The 22,911-nt window shown below is 35.8% G+C and overlaps 1 protein-coding gene across 1 annotated transcript in view; it reads right to left on the reverse strand.

The window, feature by feature from the left end:
- The window catches only part of LOC309961124 (transmembrane protease serine 11F-like), a gene marked incomplete at both ends in the record, with an annotated part of 58,932 nt that overhangs the window by 25,260 nt on the left and 10,761 nt on the right, over positions 1-22,911 (reverse strand). The window contains 3 exon segments of the mRNA XM_082838153.1: positions 13,467-13,607; positions 15,430-15,529; positions 17,347-17,462. Of these exon segments, the coding sequence (XP_082694279.1) occupies positions 13,467-13,607; positions 15,430-15,529; positions 17,347-17,462 (357 nt within the window).

Raw genomic sequence — 22,911 nt, forward strand, 5'->3', positions numbered from 1 at the left:
ACAACTATTCCATCTTGATATGATTTTACCATCTTAGAATGCTGACAGAAAGTACACTTCCCAACTTTGTTCTGCCTTGCTTTGTCCACTAATATTTCATATAGTATTTAGTTTATACTCTCCAAGTTTGTAGGCAACAAACATATTTTGTACTTCTTCAACAGATTCAATAACAATGTTTATGGTTCTGAACAAATATAAATTCAGAAAATACTTGGTGGTAAACCTGCAGTGGGGGCAGCAGGCCCTTCCTGCACACGGGTGGGTTAGAGTCTACCAGCACCTGCAGCTGCTCCCTGGCTAGCCAGGCCAGCCAATGCAGCCTGACCATCATCTGGTAGGCCAGGCAGAAGCAGCAGAAGGAGGAGTATTGCACTTACTACATCCACTTGGGCAGGTGCAACTGAGGAGAGAGCACTGCCCCTGCCTCAGGGGATTTGCCGTAACAGCTACTGTCCCTATAGGCACGTCTACGTGTCCCTCAGGCAGAGGTCTGCACCGACATCCTCAAAGATTGCTGTCCCCTGGGCATGAAGTGCAAGAAGAAACACACACCGCTGTGCCATGTCTTCTCCTGCAGGGGCGTCTGCCTCAGGGGTGTCCAGAGATGTTAAATGGTATTTAGAGGTCTAAAACTGTCAGTTATTACAGCTATCTTGCATCTGAGTTTGCTGGGTATTTATACTTTATCTTCACTAGATCATGTGTTTTTTAGAACAGAATCCATTACTTAATAGATATATCTTTATTTATCATGGAACTTGATATTGTCCTTTGCAAGAGTGGATTTTAAAAAATGAACTTAACCTGTGCTTCTTCCCAGAACCATTTTTAACCTTCCCTAGATGTGATGACACCCTTATTAAAAACTGTTTGCCCTCTGGGCTGTTAGCTGTCTGTCTCCACACACTTGACGTCTGGCACAAATTGATAAGAATATGCACAAATCACCTCAGCTTATATTCCTCCTTTACCCAAAATAAAGATTTAATTTGTGAAGCATGATGCTTGGGTTGTAGTGCCCTCTGCTGGGAGAAATGATAGAACATAGGTGTTCTCTCCTGTTTGCAAAAGAAAAAAAAAAAAAAAGCCCAGATTTCAGAGGTAAAAATTAGATGCTTATTATCCTTTAAGCAAATATGTGTGTGTGTGTGTGTGTGTGTGTGTGTGTGTGTATCTTCTATAGAAAAATAATTCAAAATAATGCATTATTTAAATACCAAGCTATTTTGGTGATTTAAAACATAATTCAGTTTACAGAAATTGGATTAACACAAATTTCAGTAACACCTCTGTGGAGAGCAAGGATGTATGTTAAAAAATATATATATATACATATGTATACGTATATACACATTATATGTATGTTATGTATATATACATATATGTAAATATGTCCCATTTGCGCTTAAAGAAGAATAATTACAGCTTTTTAGTTCTTTGTGGCTATGCAGCCATATGATTTTCCAAGACTGTTTAATGCAAAATTTTCAATCTTATCAAATTTATATCAAGCCACACATCCCAATTCAAGGTGGGGGAAAGTATGATCACTGTATTAATGAAGATCTCATCTCAATATCAGACTTATTTGTAGAAAATGTTATCATTTAGATTGGCATTTTTAAAATGAAACTTAAGTTTTTCCCTTGGTTACAATGTAAACATGCTCATTATGGAAAATAGAAATATCACCAGAATTAATTGTTGAAATCATCCTGTATTTCCTTTTAGTCTTTTTATGCATATTTTACACAGTAGGGACAAACTACATAGTAGTTTAGTATAACATTTTTTCTATTAGCATTATGATATAAATTTGTGTAATTCTAGACTTCTCTCTACATAGTACCTGTTTCTCTTTCCCTCTTTAACCCATTTAAAGAAAAAAGTTAGCTCTCCAATATCAGAGGGAGATTTTGATCTTTATACCATAAAGAATCTCTCGCTTTTTATCTGATCTCCCGTCCTCTACTTATACTCCTTTTTGGTCTGAAACTGCAGTGTGGATCTTTCTACTAGTCATCATTATGGTTGACTAACAGAGGCCTTAACTCTTTACTCTTAGAAATTATGTGTGCCAGAGATCTCTTTTAAGGAAATAGGTTAAGCCATAGAAATGTAAGGCTCTCCAAATATCCAAGCCCTCTCTCACATTTCTCAGCCTCTTAAAGTTAGAAGCGGCCATTTGAGGGGTTATGGCTAATGGTCTAGGAGCATTAGCGGATATTTGTTCAGTTCTATTAGTGGAGCTATTATTAGCAGCTTTCTCCTCCTCTGCCATGGATTCTGGAGCCACATGTTCACATGGCATAGCCACAACACAAGCCTGGGCTGCTGATCCAGTTGCCTTAGAGAGTTGTCCTACTGGTAATAGTCAATGAGGGAGAAATAAATTTGATGTGCTAAACTATGGAGATTTAGTTGTGTATTAGCACAATATGATCTAGCCTATCTTGACTAATACACGATGGTATGTCCAGTCACGGTGTTTGACAATATGTTTTCTCTGTTTTGGGTGCCATTCCCAAGCACCTCCACCCCTTTACCAGGAAGTCTTTTCCTGGATTTTTCTTGTTCATCTTCTTGTTCATCTCAGGGGCATGTCCTCTGATAAACCTTTGGTTGCCCTCATCCCCCTTTCTGGGTTAATTGCCTCTTCCACATGCTTCTGTCATACATGAGTATATAGATTAGTGATTTTTGGTTTTGTATGGATTGATAAGATTGTTTTGGATATTGGTATGTACACTTCCCTTGAGAACAATTAGCATAGATCAGTGGTTTTAAACGTGTGGTCTGTTAACCCCTGAGGGTCTCTAAGATCCTTTCAAGAGGTCTGTGAAATTAAACCAATGGTGTGAAAGCAGTAACCGCTAAAACTGCTATTACTTTAGCAAATCAAGTTAGTGGAATCAAACTGTAATAGGAGTCATTGTATCATAGTATTTTTCACTGCCACATATTCACAGGGGAAAATATCAAGTTTCATCAAGAATGCCCTGAATGAAACATTAAAAATTATAAATTGTATAAAATCTTGACACTGAGTATCTGTCTTTGTAATATTCTAAATGACAAAATGAGAAGTACACATAAACACTTTTGCTGCATACTAAATTAAAACGGCTATCTTGAGGGACAACACTTGAGCAATTGTACAGTTTATAAGCTGAAGTCACCACTTTTGTAATGCAACAACATTTTATTTGAAAAGAATGACTGAAAACTATGGTTATTTAGAATCAGTATTTGGTAAACATTATCTTGAAAATGTATAAAGTAAACAAGGAAAACAACTAACAGTATTTGTTGTTAATGATAAAATTTGAGATTTATTGTGAAAAATTAGAATTGTGGTAAATGTATATGTGCCCCTGTGAACTTGACAGCCCCCAGATAATGAAAGACTTTATGATGAGGTTGGTTCTGATATTGATGAATATGATTTTTTTGGTATTATATAATGAAAGCTGTCAATACTTGGAACAGCACCAAACGTTCATTGATAAGGTTAAATTCCACATTGGAAGAAACTACCACTTGTTGAGTAGTATTTTCAATGGAGAATATCTAGAAATATTATTGCCATACTCTTTCCTTTTTCAACTGCATACCTGTGTAAATGTCAGATTTTCTTCATGTACTTTAACCAAAACAAAAAGTTTAATAGAAAAGCAGATATGAGAATCCAGCTGTCTTCTATTAAGCTATATATTAAAGACATTTGCAAAACTATAAAGCAATGCCATTTTTCTCATATTTTTGTCTTGGAAAATTGAGCTATTTTTTAAATAAAAATTCTGTTATATTAACATGTAATGAGTTTATTATTTTAAGTGGATTAAATATTTTAAATACTTTTCTCTTTTAACTTTTAATATGATAACTATCAGTAGTTATAGCCTATATAAGCAAAAGCTCTTTGGGGTTCTTAATAATTTTGAAGAATATAAATCGATCCTAAGAGCTCACAGTTTGAGAACCACTGCTATAGATAATTTAAGATCAAGGATATGCATCTGGCAAAGCTAACATAGTAGGCTGACTACAAGAGTGCAGACAAAAGAGTTTATAGTAGAGATAAGCACCCTCAAGCCCACAGGCCTCATGCAGCTCATTTATAAGTGCCTTTTTTTTTTAACATCTTTATTGGAGTATAATTGCTTTACAATGGTATGTTACTTTCTGCTTTATAACAAAGTGAATCAGCTATACATAAACATATATCCCCCTATCTCCTCCCTCTTGCGTCTCCCTCCCACCCTCCCTATCCTACCCCTCTAAGTGGACACAAAGCACCGAGCTGATCTCCCTGTGCTAGGCGGCTGCTTCCCACTAACTATCTCTTTTACATTTGGTAGTGTATATGTGTCCATGACACTCTCTCACTTTGTCCCAGCTTACCCTTCCCCCTCCCTGTATCCTCGAGTCCATTCTCTAGTAGGTCTGTGTCTTTCTTCCCGTCTTGCCCCTAGGTTCTTCATGACCATTTTTTGTTTTGCTTTTTAGATTCCATATATATAGCATACGCTATTTGTTTTTCTCTTTCTGACTTACTTCACTCTATATAACAGACTCTAGGTCCATCCACCTCACTACAAATAACTCAATTTCATTTTTTATTATGGCTGAGTAATATTCCATTGTATATATGTGCCACATCTTCTTTATCCATTCATCTGTTAATGGACACTTAGGTTGCTTCCATGTCCTGGCTATTGTAAATAGAGTTGCAATGAACATTGTGGTACATGATTCTTTTTGAACTATGGTTCTCTCAGGGTATATGCCCAGTAGTGGGATTGCTGGATCGTATGGTAGTTCTATTTTTAGCTTTTTAAGGAACCTCCATACTGTTCTCATAGTGGCTATATCAATTAACATTCCACCAACAGTGCAAGAGTGTTCCCTTTTCTCCACACCCTCTCCAGCATTTACTGTTAGTAGATTTTTTGATGATGGCCATTCTGACCAGTGTGAGAAGATATCTCATTGTAGTTTTGATTTGCATTTCTCTAATGATTAATGATGTTGAGCATTCTTTCATGTGTTTGTTGACAGTCTGTATATCTTCTTTGGAGAAATGTCTATTTAGGTCTTCTGTCCATTTTTGGATTGGGTTTTTTGTTTTTTGATATTGAGCTGCATGGGCTGCTTGTAAATTTTGGACATTAATCCTTTGTCAGTTACTTCATTTGCAAATATTTTCTCCCATTCTGAGGGTTGTCTTTTCGTCTTGTTTATGGTTTCCTTTGCTGTGCAAAAGCTTTGAAGTTTCATTAGGTCCCATTTGTTTATTTTTGTTTTTATTTCCATTTCTCTAGGAGGTGGATCAAAAAGGATCTTGCTGTGATCTATATCATAGAGTGCTCTTCCTATCTTTTCCTCTAAGAGTTTGATAGTGTCTGGCCTTACATTTAGGTCTTTAATCCATTTTGAGTTTATTTTTATATATGGTGTTAGGGAGTGTTCTAATTTCATTCTTTTACATGTAGCTGTCCAGTTTTCCCAGCACCACTTATTGAAGTGGCTGTCTTTTCTCCCCTGTATATTTTTGCCTCCTTTATCAAAGATAAGGTGACCCTATGTGCATGGGTTAATCTCTGGGCTTTCTATCCTGTTCCATTGATCTATATTTCTGTTTTTGTTCCAGTACCATACTGTCTTGATTACAGTAGCTTTGTAGTATAGTCTGAAGTCCGGGAGCCTGATTCCTTCAGTTCCTTCTTTCTTTCTCAAGATTGCTTTGGCTATTCGGGGTCTTTTGTGTTTCCATACAAATTGTGAAATTTTTTGTTCTAGTTCTGTGAAAAATGCCCGTGGTAGTTTGATAAGGATTGCATTGAATCTGTAGATTGCTTTGAGTAGTAGAGTCATTTTCACAATGTTGATTCTTCCAATCCAAGAACATGGTATATCTCTCCATCTATTTGTATCATCTTTAGTTTCTTTCATCAATGTATTATAATTTTCTGCATAGAGATCTTTTGTCTCCCTAGGTAGGTTTATTCCTAGGTATTTTATTCTTTTTGTTGCAATGGTAAATGGGAGTGTTTTCTTAATTTCACTTTCAAATTTTTCATCATTAGTGTATAGGAATGCAAGAGATTTCTGTGCATTAATTTTGTATTCTGCTACTTTACCAAATTCATTGATTAGCTCTAGTACTTTTCTGGTAGCATCTTTAGGATTCTCTACATATAGTATCATGTCATCTGCAAAGAGTGACAGCTTTACTTCTTCTTTTCCTAATTGGATTCCTTTTATTTCTTTTTCTTCTCTGATTGCTGTGACTAAAACTTCCAAAACTATGTTGAATAATAGTGGTGAGAGTGGGCAACCTTGTATTGTTCCTGATCTTAGTGGAAATGGTTTCACCATTGAGGACGACGTTGGCTGTGGGTTTGTCATATATGGCCTTTATTATGTTGAGGTAAGGTGCCGCTATGCCTGCTTTCTGGAGGATTTTTATCATAAATGGATGTTGAATTTTGTTAAAAGCTTTCTGTGCATCTATTGAGATGAGCATATGGTTTTTCTCCTTCAATTTGTTAATATGGTGTATCACATTGATTGATTTGCATATATTGAAGAATCCTTGCATTCCTGGGATAAACCCCACTTGATCATTGTGTATGATCCTTTTAATGTGCTGTTGGATTCTGTTTGCTAGTGTTTTGTTGAGGAATTTTGTATCTATGTTCATCAGTGATATTGGCCAGTAGTTTTCTTTCTTTGTGACATCTTTGTCTGGTTTTGGTATCAGGGTGATGGTGGCCTTGTAGAATGAGTTTGGGAGTGTTCCTCCCTCTGCTATATTTTGGAAGAGTTTAAGAAGGAAAGGTGTTACCTCTTCTCTAAATGTTTGATAGAATTCTCCTATGAAGCCATCTGGTCCTAGGCTTTTGTTTGTTGGATAATTTTTAATCACAGTTTCAATTTCAGTACTTGTGATTGGTCTGTTCATATTTTCTATTATTCCTGGTTCAGTCTCGGAAGGTTGTGCATTTCTAAGAATTTGTCCATTTCATCCAGGTTGTCCATTTTATTGGCATATAGTTGCTTGTAGTAATCTCTCATGATCTTTTGTATTTCTGCAGTGTCAGTTGTTACTTCTCCTTGTTCGTTTCTAATTCTATTGATTTGCGTCTTCTTCCTTTTTTTCTTGGTGAGTCTGGCTAATGGTTTATCAATTTTGTTTATCTTCTCAGAGAACCAGCTTTTAGTTTTATTGATCTTTGCTATAGTTTCCTTCTTTTGTTTTTCATTTATTTCTGCTCTGATCTTTATGATTTATTTCCTTCTGCTAACTTTGGGGTTTTTTTGTTCTTCTTTCTCTAATTGCTTTAGGTATAAGGTTAGGTTGTTTATTTTAGATGTTTCTTTTTACTTAAGGTAGGATTGTTTTGCTATAAACTTCCCTCTTAGAACCACTTTTGCTGCATCCCATAGGTTTTAGGTCATTGTGTTTTCATTGTCATTTGTTTCTAGGTATTTTTTGATTTCCTCTTTGATTTCTTCAATGATCTCTTGGTTATTAAGTAGTGTATTGTTTAGCCTCCATGTGTTTGTATTTTTTACAGATTTTTTCCTGTAATTAGTATCTAGTGTCATAGCATTGTGGTCAGAAAAGATACTTGATATGATTTCAATTTTCTTAATTTACCAAGGCTTGATTTGTGACCCAAGATATGATCTATCCTGGAGAATGTTCCATGAGTACTTGAGAAGAAATTGTTTTCTGTTGTTTTCGGATGGAATGTCCTATAAATATCAATTAAGTCCATCTTGTTTAATGTATCATTTAAAGCTTGTGTTTCCTTATTTATTTTCATTTTGGATGATCTGTCCACTGGTGAAAGTGGGGTGTTACAGTGCCCTACTATGATTGTGTTACTCTTGTTTTCCCTTTTTATGGCTGTTAGTGTTTGCCTTATGTACTGAGATGCTTCTATGTTGGGTGCATAAATATTTACAGTTGTTTTATCTTCTTCTTAGATTGACCTCTTGAACATTATGTAGTGTCCTTCTTTGTCTCTTGTAATAGTCTTTGTTTTAAAGTCTATTTTGTCTGATATGAGAATTGCTACTCCAGCTTTCTTTTGATTTCCATTTGCATGGAATATTTTTTCCATCCCCTCACTTTCAGTCTGTATGTGTCTCTAGGTCTGAAGTGGATCTCTTGTAGACAGCATATATACAGGTCTTGTTTTTGTATCCATTCAGCCAGTCTATGTCTTTTGGTTGGAGCATTTAATCCATTTACATTTAAGGTAATTATCGATATGTATGTTCCTATTTCCATTTTCTTAATTGTTTTGGGCTTGTTATTGTAGGTCTTTTCCTTCTCTTGTGTTTCCTGCCTAGAGAAGTTCCTTTAACATTTGTTGTAAAGCTGGTTTGGTGGTGCTGCATTCTCTTAGCTTTTGCTTGTCTGTAAATGTTTTAATTTCTCCATCAAATCTGAATGAGATCCTTGCTGGGTAGAGTAATCTTGGTTGTAGGTTTTCCCCCTTCATCACTTTAAATATGTCCTGCCACTCCCTTCTGGCTTGCAGAGTTTCTGCTGAAAGATCAGCTGTTAACCTTATGGGGATTCCCTTGTATGTTATTTGTTGTTTTTCCCTTGCTGCTTTTAATGTTTTTTCTTTGTATTTAATTTTTGATAGTTTGATTGATATGTGTCTTGGCATGGTTCTCCTTGGATTTGTCCTGTATGTGACTCTCTGTGCTTCCTGGACTTGATTAACTATTTCCTTTCACATATTAGGGAAGTTTTCGACACTCTCTTCAAATATTTTCTTGGTGCTTTCTCTCTCTCTCTTCTCATTCTGGGACACTTATAATGCGAATGTTGTTGCGTTTAATGTTGTCCCAGAGGTCTCTTAGGCTGTCTTCATTTCTTTTCATTCTTTTTTCTTTATTCTGTTCCGCAGCAGTGAATTCCCCCATTCTGTCTTCCAGGTCACTTATCCGTCTTCTGCCTCAGTTATTCTGCTATTAATTCCTTCTAGTGTAGTTTTCATTTCAGTTATTGTATTGTTCATCTCTGTTTGTTTGTTCTTTAATTCTTCTAGGTCTTTGTTAAACATTTCTTGCATCTTCTCGATCTTTGCCTCCATTCTTTTTCCAAGGTCCTGGATCATCTTCACTATCATTATTCTGAATTCTTTTTCTGGAAGTTTGCCTACCTCCACTTCATTTAGTTGTTTTTCTGGGGTTTTATTTTGTTCATTCATCTAGTACATAGCACTCTGCCTTTTTGTGTTGTCTATCTTTCTGTGAATATGGTTTTTGATCGACAGGCTGCAGGTTTGCAGTTCTTCTTGCTTCTGCTCTGAGTCAATAATTTATAATAAAGAGAAAATAAAAGTAATGTCACAAACAATTGAAGGAAGATAATTTTTAGTTTGTTTTAGCAGTTTTTAAAATTTTAAGGTACTTGTTTTATTTTTAGGAGAGTTAAAAGGTGAATTATTTGCAGAGATTACAAAATCAGCCCTCCATACAATTTCACATGCACTATCAGGAGAGCTACTGCAATAGATGCCACACCGTCCTCTCCCCTTGAGGGCCTCACATTATTTTTGCTGCAAGAAAATGCAAACAGATGACAAAAGAAGGACATGAAGGAAATATTATATAAATAATTGTAACTTAAAAATCATTTTTAAATTCCTGACTAATTTTGGATTTAAATTCTATGAGGGAAAATTCATGTGAGGGTTACAACTTATCAGAGAGGCTGAAGAATGACTTCAAGCAAATAATTGTTTTTCTTAGTGTTCCTCACTCTGTAAATTAAGAGACTTGGTCTAACTGAACCTATGTTACCCCTTCTCCATTCCAAGATTATATGATTTTACAAGATACACAAACTATCTCAAATATAAACAAAGTGTGAATGTACATTATTTGCCTTACATATTCCAGTTTAACAAAATGAATTTATAATTTATAAAATTATAAATCTATAAATTTATGATTTATATAATTAAAAATAATATATTTGGTAGATCCAGCATTCATGTTCTCATACTAACAAAATCTGTATTTTTTTAAATTCTGAAAAATAAATTAAGGTCTATTCCAAATATAAAGGTAAGATAAATCAGAACTAGGCTATGAATAAAAATATTTTGGCCTTTTTCTTTTCTTTCTGTTTACTATATTAGTTAAATGGATAGTGTTTTAGATAAAATAAAACATTAATCAAGACCTTTATGCATTTGTATATAAGAAAATGATTGGTATACCAACAATCAAAAGAAAAAGATTTTGAAGCAATGGATAAGAATACCCTATAGTTGTCTTTTTGTTCCATTTCAAAGTTACTTCTCTTTCAGAGTGCAGTCTTGGAGGTAATCCATCCACAATAAGCAGTCACTCAAGTATAGACACCTGGTTTATTCTTTTTCCCACATCCTTCACCCCAGCTTACTATTCCAACAAGGTGCCAGATATTCCTAGAGTTGGGATAAGCTAGTGGTCCACCAGAATCATTCTAGAATAAAAAGAGAAAAAAAATGTGTCTTGTCCTGAAACATTTCTTTCTATCTCTCCTCTGGAGTTGTCAACAGCCCCTAGGCAGTGAGACAATCCACCCTCTTTGGGCTTAGAACTGTGGGACTCTTGAATTTCTTCAAAACCCAGGGCAACTACAAACCAGAGTATATTACCTACAGCTGGACTGGAGTGGATTGGGAAGACTAGAAGCTGACTTTTTAATGAGTCCAAACTTAACTCTGGAGAAAGTGACTCAGAGGCTCCATGATGAAGCCTCTGAGGAATGCATGACATGTGCACCTGTAAAGCCTCCTGCTGCATCTCCTGATAAGAGAGACGCAAGCATTCTAGTTCTGCAGGTTGCCCAGAAAATAGGGCCAAATTTATTTTATTACCTTGTAACTATGGATTCCTAGACTGAAAACTCCATGAGAACAGGGATTGTGTTCACCACTGCATCTCCAGCTTATGAGCTGGGTTCTGGTACATTAATGAGATTAATAAATGTTTGTTATGTGGATTGAAATAAGAAGCTACTCTGTGAAAATCATTAAGACAAAAAAAATTATGGTGATAAAAACTTCCATTGAATTAGTACTTGAGAAAAAATGATTTGATAATGTATCTAGAAGTATTTGACAGGCATCAGCTTCTCCTGACATAAATCCAGCACACAGCATTGTATCAGTTGCCAAGCCAGACAATGCATGTGGAGCATTGCAAACTATGTTATCAGTAATCTTCAAAAAAGCCTGCTGAAGTATCACTGGAAGAGAACCTAAGGGCAATAAATTCTGCATATCATGGAGATCTTAACCTTGTTTTTTGAGACAAAGAACGTCTATGGAATAAAGCAGATTCTCTTGGTCACCAAGAGCCAGACCAGTCCCAGGCTAGATTGCTTTCTTTCTAATGTTTATTAGAGCTGGCTGCCTCACACATAAATTCCAAAATTTCCAATTCTTATTCCCAGAGATATTTCAGAAATTGAAGACAACACCATGCCTTTGGTCCCATCACTTGGTTTTCTTTTTAGTATATTTGTGGACTGGTTAATTGTGTGAAAGAATGATTGATTGATTGATTAAATAATTATTCTTATGAAGCTATTACATATTTACAGAAAAACTTACCATTTATATAAAGTGTTCCCCATTCTGTAACTACAACACTGTCATTTTCTGAGAGCTTCATTTAGGCTTCAGAAAAACAAATCCTATGAATGTACTTTGTAAAAGAGACTTCTTCAGCAAGCTGCACAAGGGCAATATCATCATGAACCCCAGCTCTGCTATAATTTTCATGAAAAAGAATGTTTTGGACTTTCTGTGTCATATATGGTTTATTTACTATAGTTACAAAGTTGACAGTCCAATCTTCTGAACTATTTTTCCTGGAGGACACAATTTAATTAAAATACACTCAGTTTGGGGGCCAAAACAGTATTCACAGTGATTATCTTATCACTTTAAGGTGTGAGTTTCCCAAACAACACTATAAAGCACTTAAATTCTTATTTTTAAAATGTCTTTGATGTGGGGATGTCATAAATGCTACAGACACATAAAAATAGTGCTAAGGACTATTACAGCTGTCAGCCTTCTTCAAATCCTCCTAACTAGAGTCACTGATGTCTCCTGCTAGTTCAGCCCCATCTGGTTTCTATGCATTTGAGTTGGGTAGGAATCATGTAAGCAGTCTCAGTGGATGGAGTCCAGAATCACTCATACTGCCATATACCCTGGGCTCCAGGAGCCTGTGGCAGGCTCTGGGCATCCGTCTGCATACATAAACAATTGCAATTTGTTCTCACCCAATCACCCCATTATGTTTACCAAGTCAATGCATCTTGGCTTCTAATTTAGATTTTTCTGACCAGTTTCTCCAGTTCCCCTGAGATTCTTTCTCAGTTTAGGCCCTAAGATCCTATTTAACTATTGTCACTTCCTCAAAATGTCAGGTGCCTTTTTTTTTTTTTAAGGTTTCAAGACCTTCATGTAACTGTGACCCTCTTCAGTCCTTCTCTCCTTCTGAAATCTTCAGTGACTCCACACATTCCTTAGCTGTGTTTCTCCAGTAAGTAAGCATCTTGTCATTTAGAGGTGTCCCCAATGAATAAAACTACATTTTCTAAGCATATTTTCTAATGTTTCCTTTTACAAATCTTCTCTACTTCAAATAGTTCTTTCTGTTTGCTGTCCATAGAATACAACTTGTGTTGCTCCATCTCAACACATTTGAAGAAGGCTATTTTTCCAACTCAAAATGCATATTATTTTTTTCTGATCTACCTACCCCAGTCAATCAAAGCTTATATCTTTAGAGTCTAGATCAAATCTTACAACTGAATACCTCAGCTAGATTGTGTTCTCTTTCTTCACCAAGTTTCCATAGCACGTGCTATCTGTGTTGTACATGTGACACTTACTACACTGTGCTGCCTTATACCTTTAATATATCACGTTTAAATTTCTTCAACTAGATTGTAAACCCCCAGAGGGCAAGACAAATAAGCACTCTGTAACTGGAGTCAGACATACCCAAGTTCACACTCAGTTTCTTTTATTTAAGAGCTGTATGATCTTGGTCAAGTTACATCACCATTTCTAAACCCTAGTTTCCTCATCTTTAAATAGGTTAAAGTATACCTTTCATATGGAATTATTGTTATGATTAAATAAAATGATGTAAGTAAAGTACTTAACATCAGGCCAAAGCCCCTATTTGGAAAATGTTAATTGCTTCCATTCATTTTTCCCTTAGTTGCCCAATTTAAATGTCTTTGCTGCCCTTCAATTATGTAAGTGGTTGTAAATTTCATATGGTCTTGGCAGAACCTCACACATTTAGGTTAACCCCACAGACCTCCCAAATAGACCTGCAACCAGAATCCTGCATTTAGTCAGACTTTCAAACTTACTTAGCAAAGCAGTGAGCTGCAGATAGGAGCCACCTACTGCTGATCAGAGAAACACCACAGTGGTGTTGGCCTTTCCACTGCATGCTTGCCTGCCATGGCCAGGCCCCCGTCAAGGCATTTTCCCCATTCACAATTCGGTTGCCTGCTGTGATACTATTGGTCAGTCGTCCCCCACAACCTGAAGAAAGGATTTATTTATATAAGAGCATGTATCTTTCATTATATTTTTTAAGAAATATATTTTCAAACATTATTTGAAACCCTTCAATGATTGTCCAGCATCTCCTAATCAGTGTTGTTTCTTTCCTGGAATGTACCCGTATCATGATAGCCCATTCCATCCTTGTTTGGGTGACTTTTACTTTTCCTCTTTTCCAGTTTCAAGCATTTTTCAACTACTGATTTTTGTTGTATCTATCTGTTATAACTCTAGTCTCCCCAAGTAGATTGCATAATTCTTGAAGGTGGAGACTTTGCTTCATTAAGGTCTGTATCTTGCATAGCATATGCAATGCTGTCTGTAAAGCCCCATGTAGACAACAGATACTCCATAAATATCCACTGAACGAATGAATACATGTATGTATCACACTGTAGACCTCATGATACTCTAAAGAGAATTTGCTTAAAAGGTACAGAACTATTATTTACCTTATAATAAATATATTTGATATAGCCTAGTTTTGCATTTTCTTATTATCCTAAGTTGTTCTTTCTTCCTTCACTTTTTTTTAAAAACTAATTCAGACATGATATTCTTCATGATTCCATTCTTTGGAAACAGTTCTCATTTCACCCTTTTGGACAACCCATTATAAATGGTCAGTGTTTTTCAAAAAGAAATGCCAGATAGATATGTGGTATATCCAATAATTTTGAAAAACTACTATAGATTTCCAACATTAAGTACTTCTAGATCCTTTTTAGCAAAATGATGGGGAACTATCTGTGAATGTGTTAAATTTATAATAAAGTTTCTAAACTTACAGTTATTGGTAAGCATTTCAGCATTAGCCTTGCTGATTTCTGAAATTAAAATAAAAACATAAGGTTGATAAAATATCACCAAGCAATTCTCTTCAGCCCGAGGACTAAATTTCCTAACCCAATTACTCCCAACATTTAACTATTCAGACTAGTTCATGTATTGTCTATCAGCCTCTCTCACTTCTACTTGTTATATTTTGGCCATCTCTCCGCATCTCTACCAGGTAGTATAGGAAAAGGGAAAAGGAAATAAAAAAGCAAAGCTCTCAGTTTTATGATGGTTGAAGTAAAATATTTAGTGAAGTAAGAAGCTGACACTCTTACTAAAAACGGCACTGGGCATAATCTTTTGATTTTTTTTTCCCTATGATAATTCTCATTACTCTGAAATGTAGTTATCTATATTTTAAAGAAAAAAACCCAATTCAAATTACATTTCATTAGACCTATCCTGCTCTTTAGAAGTCATCTCATTACTAAGACTGAATTATGAAATTTTGAGAATTTAACTTAAATTCAAGTCTCTTTTCTATTGGGAATAGGCTTTAGAGAGAAAGAGAAGAGAGAACTAAAAAAAGACACATCAGAAAGTGCTGACTCTGAATCCCTGGGATACAGAGGGGCAGTAACTTGTACAACCTTCTTTCCCAATGACTACCCACAAAGGAATCGTATCGCTCCTTTCAGAACCTCTACCTCAAACTCACTTCTCATGAGTGGCCCATTGGTGACAGGGACTATGTTCTGAGGCAAAAGAGCTGTAACTGGCAGCTGGCAGCCATCAGAGCTTCTGGATCAACTGTCAGTCTGGAAGAAGCACAAAACTGGGCTCTGGAAACACAAGCTTATCACCTAATAGACCTTTTAACAATGCAATTTAACGTTTGAAGAACTTCGTAGGACCTTTGAATGTTTACAAACTTTACTTTCTGTACTGGGGCAAAATCCTATCATTTTCTTCCCTTGTTTTCTAGGGAATTATTTCAGACAGATTTTATCTTTAATAGTATTACTTCCATTCTTCCACAAGAAACAATGAGAACCCCCGTCCTCAACTTCACACTGACTTCTGCAGTCTTCACGCTTAATGATCAAGAAAACCCTGTCCGTTTCCTATAATGAATTCCTGACAAAAGTAGAAGTAGGAAGGAATAATGCTTCAATTATTATTTTTCACCCCCTTTCCATCCATTACAGCCAACCCTTCCAAACTCACAAGCATACCTGTAGCTTAACACTTATTTCTGTCACTGTGCAGACAGATTCTATAGCACTGCCTTCTCCACTACCACCTCAATGGTAGGAGTGCCACAGTTGGGAAGACTAGTTTTTCCTAAGCAAATTCCTGAAACTCTTGGTTCATTTTTTTTTCCAGTACTTTTTTTAATAGTCTAGATAGTTAAGTAGTAGAAAATAAGTGAAATACCTATAAGTTTGATGGAAGTGGGAACTGCATTCCAAGATGCCATGTTGTCCTTCAACATCAGATGTAAGATAGCCTTAATTTTAGTCCTCATGCTATTCTTTTTTGCTGGAGGAAACTTGAATGTCAACTGTAACTGTACACTTGAACCATTGGGATAAGAACTAGAAGCAATAGAAATGTTCTAGTGTGTTGTTTCTTGATTTTTTAGATGTTTCATGAACACATTGGATTTGCCACATTTTAATTATTATATTGCCTTCACATACATATTAAAAAAATACACAGATATTGTCCCAGTATAAATAAAGTGCAATGGTCCCTAAAAATTTAACTGGTTAAGAGGTATTGTTCATGAAATAGGATATGAACCACAAACTAGAAATCAGAATATTTCAAACACATTTGAGAAACTGAGTACTGACCAACAAATAATTGACTTGAGATTTTATAATAATACAGTAAAAACAAAAGTGTTCTTGTACAGATATTTTCTAATAACTTAATTTTAGAGAAAGAGATAAATGAGAACTTAAATGCAGGGCCAGGAAGCATTCAAAAGATATTGTCTGTAGGTAAGTAGATTGGTTAGTTGGTTGGTTGGCTAGCTGGATTTTTTGTTTTGTTTTGTTTGGAGAGTTCAGACTTCCCCAGAATAGATATTGGCAGTTACCAAATTACAGCTGTCTCTTCTTTTATCACTCATCCCCTATGCCCTGTGATACCTGTCTCCCTGCAGCCCTCACCACTACCACTATCAAGCACACTTACAATACATATTTAGACAAATGTTATCTCAAAAGATTCACTTTTGTTCACAGGCATTACAGTGATGGTAATTATTAAAGAGACCAAAAGAGGATTATTTTAGGAAAGATATGGCCAGATGGGTATGGATGGGAGAAGAGGTGGCTAGTATATAGGTAGCAAAACAATCAGATCAGACTCCTTGTTTTGCATAGTTACAGTTATCTTTTATCATAGAAATCAGTTAGGACTGACTGCCACCAAAAACCTTACAATTCTCCTTCAAGTACAGAGATTAAAGATATGTACAGAACACTTCCTACACTGAATAAAAATTTGTTAAATACAGTGATACTTTAATTTATGGGGAGCTCTTTATCCCTTCCCTCCCTCCCTCCCTTCCTCCCTTCTTTCCTTCCTCCCTTCCTTCCTTCCTTCTTCCCTTCTTTCCTCCCTTCCTTCTCTTTTGCTCCCTCTATCTCTCTTTCTGTTTCTTGCTGTTGTTGTTATTTAAAACTGGAGCTGATATGACATATTACCTACTTCTCATTCCATAAAATCTTTCTTTTAATTATATTTTTATTCCATAAGATCTTGAATGAATTTGTACCTACAGAAGTTTGATGACTTGAGAGTTGATATACTCTGTATACACCAGAATTTTGAAATGCATCAGACATCTGTCAAGAGAAAAAAACAAAGCCACCACATGTTTCAATCAAATTTATAGTAAAATTAGTAAGATAAATCTCTGACTTACCTTAGTCTCAATATATTTTCTCAGATCTGTGCTGACTTGTGAAACTGCTTTTTCACAATTATCATTGTATATGACTCCAGAAATATGAAAATCACCTTGGTAATAGTAAGTCTTTCCTGTGAAATAAAGAAATACTTAGAAAATTTTAAAATAGGAAGTGACCTCAAGTCCCTCCATATCTTTATCTCAAAATTAATATTCAATGGATATACTCAGACAGGGAAATTAATTTACTACCACTTGAATGAGAGATTCCCCTAGCTTTCATCCAACTCTAATTACTGTCAGTATTAACAAAGATTGTGTTAGCTACTAAGCCAGAATCCTAGAGTAAACCCATCTTCCAAAATGACTTCAAACAACCTTTACAACAGAGTTTGAGTGTCTATTTTTACTTCAAGAAGCCCAGTTCAACTAATTTAACTTCAGGAAATATAAGCTCGTCCAGCCTTATATCTGAAATTGTAGATAGTTAATCATATAGAGAAATTCAAGAGTAAATTCTCATCCACACACTTCCTGCTCAAGCCAGGATGCCTGCAGTTCTCCCTTTTGCATCACTCCTTTCCACTAAGTCACTGTTTCCCCAGAAGAAGAAACAATGTTAAATGCAAACTATATTTTGGAAGGATAGCTAATTAAGCTACTGGTCCTCACTAACATGCTGACAGGGCTTCTTTACGAGGGTTTGATTTGGAAAACTCAAGAGCACTATATATAAGGAAATTTTGTGAATAAAGTTATTTTATTTTATTTTATTTTATTTTTTGCGGTACTCTTTGTGGGGCTCTCACTGTTGTGGCCTCTCGCGTTGTGGAGCACAGGCTCCGGATGTGCAGGCTCAGTGGCCATGGCTCACGGGCCTGGCTGCTCCGCGGCATGTGGGATCTTCCCGGACTGGGGCAGAACTGGTGTCCCCTGCATCGGCAGGCGGACTCTCAACCACTGCGCCACCAGGGAAGCCCCAATAAAGTTATTTTTTAATGAGTAGAGCCAAGAAGAGGATAGAAAGATTCAGACTACAGAGAGTTCGTGGGTAGACATGGCAGGCAAGAGACTGAACAACCACTATGCTTCTGAAGGATAAGTTTTTAAATTTGAAACTAAGATGGTTGGGGAGAAGCAAAGGAGAAGAGGTTAGTTTGGAAGAGAACTGGAATTTTCATTGAATCAAGCAAAATGTATCCACACTGCATTATTGTATAGGATGATATATTTCAGAGGAGTAAAACAGAAAAATCATGATAAAGTCAATAGAATAATATACTTAAAGTATTAAGATGTGGATTTGTGCTCAGCTATGCCACTGAAAAGCCTGTGATATCTCGGAAGTCACTTGACTTTACTGAGCCTCAGTTTCTTGCATATGAGAATAAGGATGATAGTAAAACCTGCCCTCCCAGGCTCAAAGGATTAGTATGAGGATCAATCAGAATAATGGATATCAAATTTCTTTAAAAACATTAAATTGTTACACAGATTTAAGGGTTTACTTTTCTGAAAGGTAAAAATAAGCTGGAAAAACATGCTTTTCTGGATGTAGGGTTATTAAAAATAAGATCAAGTTAGTATGAGCATTTAGCCATTTAACCACTCTTGACTATCCACTATTAGAAGAGTCATTAGTGGATTATCCATTGCTGCTTATCAATTATATCTTAACAACCAATATCGGAAATGAGCCAAGAAGAGTAGGGATCTCCAAAGTTTGAGGTATATTTACTAAAAGATGTACAACTTAACTACAAACCTACTATATAAGCACTTTTATTGACAATGAATATTGGCATCAAAGTATTGAGCATTTCATTCTTGCCCATACTCCCATAACTGTTGATATGACTTATAGACTGGATCAAAGAGGCATCTGATTCCAAAATACTATAAACTTTGGTGTCAAATAATATAAAGTTATTATTTTGAAATAAAGTAGTAAGTAGATGAGAAAGTTTCCATAAAGAAATTTAATATTCCTGTTGTTTCTTGTCAATTTCTAAGAGTTAAAAGAGATTTAGTAGTAAGGGTGAAAATTGAAGTGTCAATACTGACCAACTGCCAGAAAATGGACAATGAGACCAAAGTTACTGCCAAGATTGTCATCACTCCAAGAAAAATAAGGATTGTCATCCACAGTGGCCAAGATCTTCTCTGGGAAGATATGTTGTACCTACGATAGGAGGAAAGTGGCTCAAATCAGATGATAAATATTCTAAATCTGTCTCTCTGCCAACGCATACAACACAATCTATAACTTATGCATCAGGTCTTTATATTAGCTTAAAACATAGACGCCTCAAATGTGTCAAAGAGGATAGACCCTAATGCTCATTCATTTAACAAATCATCCTGGAGTACTATGTTAGCTGCTAGGGATACAACCGTGAGCAAAATAGCATGGTTTGTGTACTCATGTTTATGAGGAGAAATTAATTTGCTTTTTTTATTTATCCAAAGAAAGTTACAAAACATTACATGTGATCTGATTTTATCTTTGCAAACTATAGCCACATCATCTACATGGACATATATAGATTTATAAACACATATATAACATCATTTATATGTTTAATTAAATGTGTAAGAAAACATGATGTCAATTGCAACTTTCCCATGTTATAAGATTATGGGTAGACTTTTTTCTTTTTGTTTACTTTTTCTTTAACTATACTTCCTAATGTTTTGACAATAAACAAGGATTATTTGTATAACATAATTTAACAGATAAGTTTCATCACCAAAACCAATCAATTAGATTAAAAATAATCAGAAAATATTGTGACTTGGCATCATACAGATAGAGTGGTCTAGGGTTAGAGTTAGGTCATATGGCCACCCTTAGCCTAATTTTTATAAGGTTTGGACATTAGTTATTCTTCATATCTTGAAAGACATGATGTCATGAAATAGTCCATTTGGACAAAGAGCTGTAACACACACACACAAATCTGATTTCAAGTTTCAAAATAGCCTCAACTAGCTCTTCAATCTCTTCAATCTCTGCATTATCCTAAATAAAACTTACAAAACAGAAGAATTTGTAAGCAGTGGATATATTTGGCAAATTAGATATTTCCTATGAGCAGGAGAACATTTTTGTTCTTATCCTTCCAGGACTAATTAACTTTTAGGTAGAGAAGATCCTTTAAAAATGAGTAATAAGGGGCTTCCCTGGTGGCGCAGTGGTTGAGAGTCCACCTGCCAATGCAGGGGACGCGGGTTCGTGCCCCGGTCCGGGAAGATCCCACATGCCGCGGAGCGGCTGGGCCCGTGAGTCATGGCCGCTGAGCCTGTGTGTCCGGAGCCTGTGCAAAAAAAAAAAAAAAAAAAAAAATGAGTAATAAGTACCTATGCCACACCTGTGCAACTCCACCCAGTCTTATTCCTCTCTGTTCTGTTCTCAGTTCTTAATCCTACTCTTCCTTCTATCTTTTGATGACTTGTTAATTAATGTTTCCCTGAGCCAACATTGTCAAAGATCTTCAAAGAAACTCCCCACATTCCATGTATGCTTTTATACTGGAATTCATTTGTTTAATCTCATCATCTTATACTAGATAAATCACACTTTAAAAGGAGTATACAATTAAAGTAAATAATAATATTTATAACCTTATTAATATCTGATCATATGTGTCTTCTAATGAGTAGAAAAATTTACTGTGATAGTGAATTCTCAAATTTGTTTTGGATTAGCTGGTTGTAACTTAGCCTGGTAGCTTAGTCTTTCTGAGACATGAATATTAGTTTGAGGGACTCAAACACTATGTAGCCTAAATTATGTACATAGTACAGAAAGTAGCTGAGATGGTTTCTATACAAATAATCACTATATTACAGTTTATAAAATGCCTTTCTTGGAAGACCCCTTTTAGATGTTCTTGAAAGTTCTAAAGAATACATATTGTTGACTATAGCACTGATATTGTTTTTTCCCCTTCATTGTGAATTTCTTCCTGTCAAAAACAATTAAGGAGATTTTTTATATCTAAAAGATCACAAGAGTTTATGATTTATTCAATTTCTCCTCTAGTAAATAGGATGTATGGACTCTAAAAATTATTATTTTTTAATAATAGCTGAAATTGTTAAAATCATGTTCTAAATATCCAAAAAAGTCCATTCACGAAACAATTTACTCTCTCATCTATCAAAAAAATTTTGGGCCATAATTTTTTTTTTTTTTTTTTTTTTTATGGTACGCGGGCCTCTCACTGTTGTGGCCTCTCCCGTTGCGGAGCACAGGCTCCTGACGTGTAGGCTCAGCGGCCATGGCTCAGGGGCCCAGCCGCTCCGCGGCATGTGGGATCTTCCCAGACCGGGCACGAACCCGTATCCCCTGCATTGGCAGGCGGACTCTCAACCACTGCGCCACCAGGGAAGCCCCATAATATTTTTTAAAGGTAGGAATTTGAGTCCTTGGATGAACCCCTCTTTTAACAAAGAGAATAGGTTAAAAATTAATCTTCAATGAATTTAACCAACTCCATATGCTTAACTAAACTATACCTGACTCACTTTTGGATTTAATTTACTTCAAAGAAGGGCTCATTGTTATTCTGGTATAATCAACCATTCACCTTAATCAAATTACAATAATGTTAAAAAATGATGGTAACTACATTATTCATAATTTTTTTTTTTTTCAGTACGCGGGCCTCTCACTGTTGTGGCCTCTCCCGTTGCGGAGCACAGGCTCCGGACGCGCAGGCCCAGCGGCCGTGGCTCACGGGCCCAGCCGCTCCGCGGCATGTGGGATCTTCCCGGACCAGGGCACGAACCCGTGTCCCCTGCATCGGCAGGCGGACTTTCAACCACTGCACCACCAGGGAAGCCCCACAATTTTAAAACATCAATCTCACTGTAATTTATCTCCTACAGCCCATACCAGGTATCATTTCCTAGATTAGACTTCCCTATAGCCACATTCTGATACTGCATTAGCAGTTAAACTGCAAAGTATTACAAACAGTAGTTTTAATTTATTAAAACTTCATTTCCAACCATTTGAATTGGATTAACCTGATTTCTGTTATACAGTGAAAAGTGTTAAAAAAAATTCCAAAACAAAATTCTTCAAATTCTGTAAAGATAAACCTTTTTTTTTTTTTCATAGAGGACTTTAAATTATTAGGGAGAGGCTTGTGAATAAGGAACAAAGAAACTAATGATCAAATGAAGCAAATGGCCTCCACCACCAACTTTCTTCTGGAACTCGAGGAAAGCCAAGAGTCGGTGGAAAGGAACTCACTTGAAAATCTATTAAGTTTTGTGGGCCCACTGCAGTTTGTCAAGTGCTAATTTAGGATCTGTGTTGTAAAGTACATTATTCTAAAAATCTATAATGGCATTCAGGTTTTTAAATTATTTCTAAAAATCATTCAAGCTAGAAAATATGGTTTTAATTACACTATTAGAGAACAAAAATGGTAGTATTCTTATGAGTGATTATTTTTAAAAAGTAAACAAAATTTTGCTGAACTTTGATTATTCTTTTTCCAAATTTCTGAAACTTTCCCAGAGACTTTACAGGGCCTCTAGACCTCAGAAATAATAGCATGGGTCCAG

The sequence above is a fragment of the Leucopleurus acutus genome (genome assembly GCF_964270905.1).
Source record: "Leucopleurus acutus genome assembly, chromosome: 4".
Taxonomy (NCBI): Eukaryota; Metazoa; Chordata; class Mammalia; order Artiodactyla; family Delphinidae; genus Leucopleurus; species Leucopleurus acutus.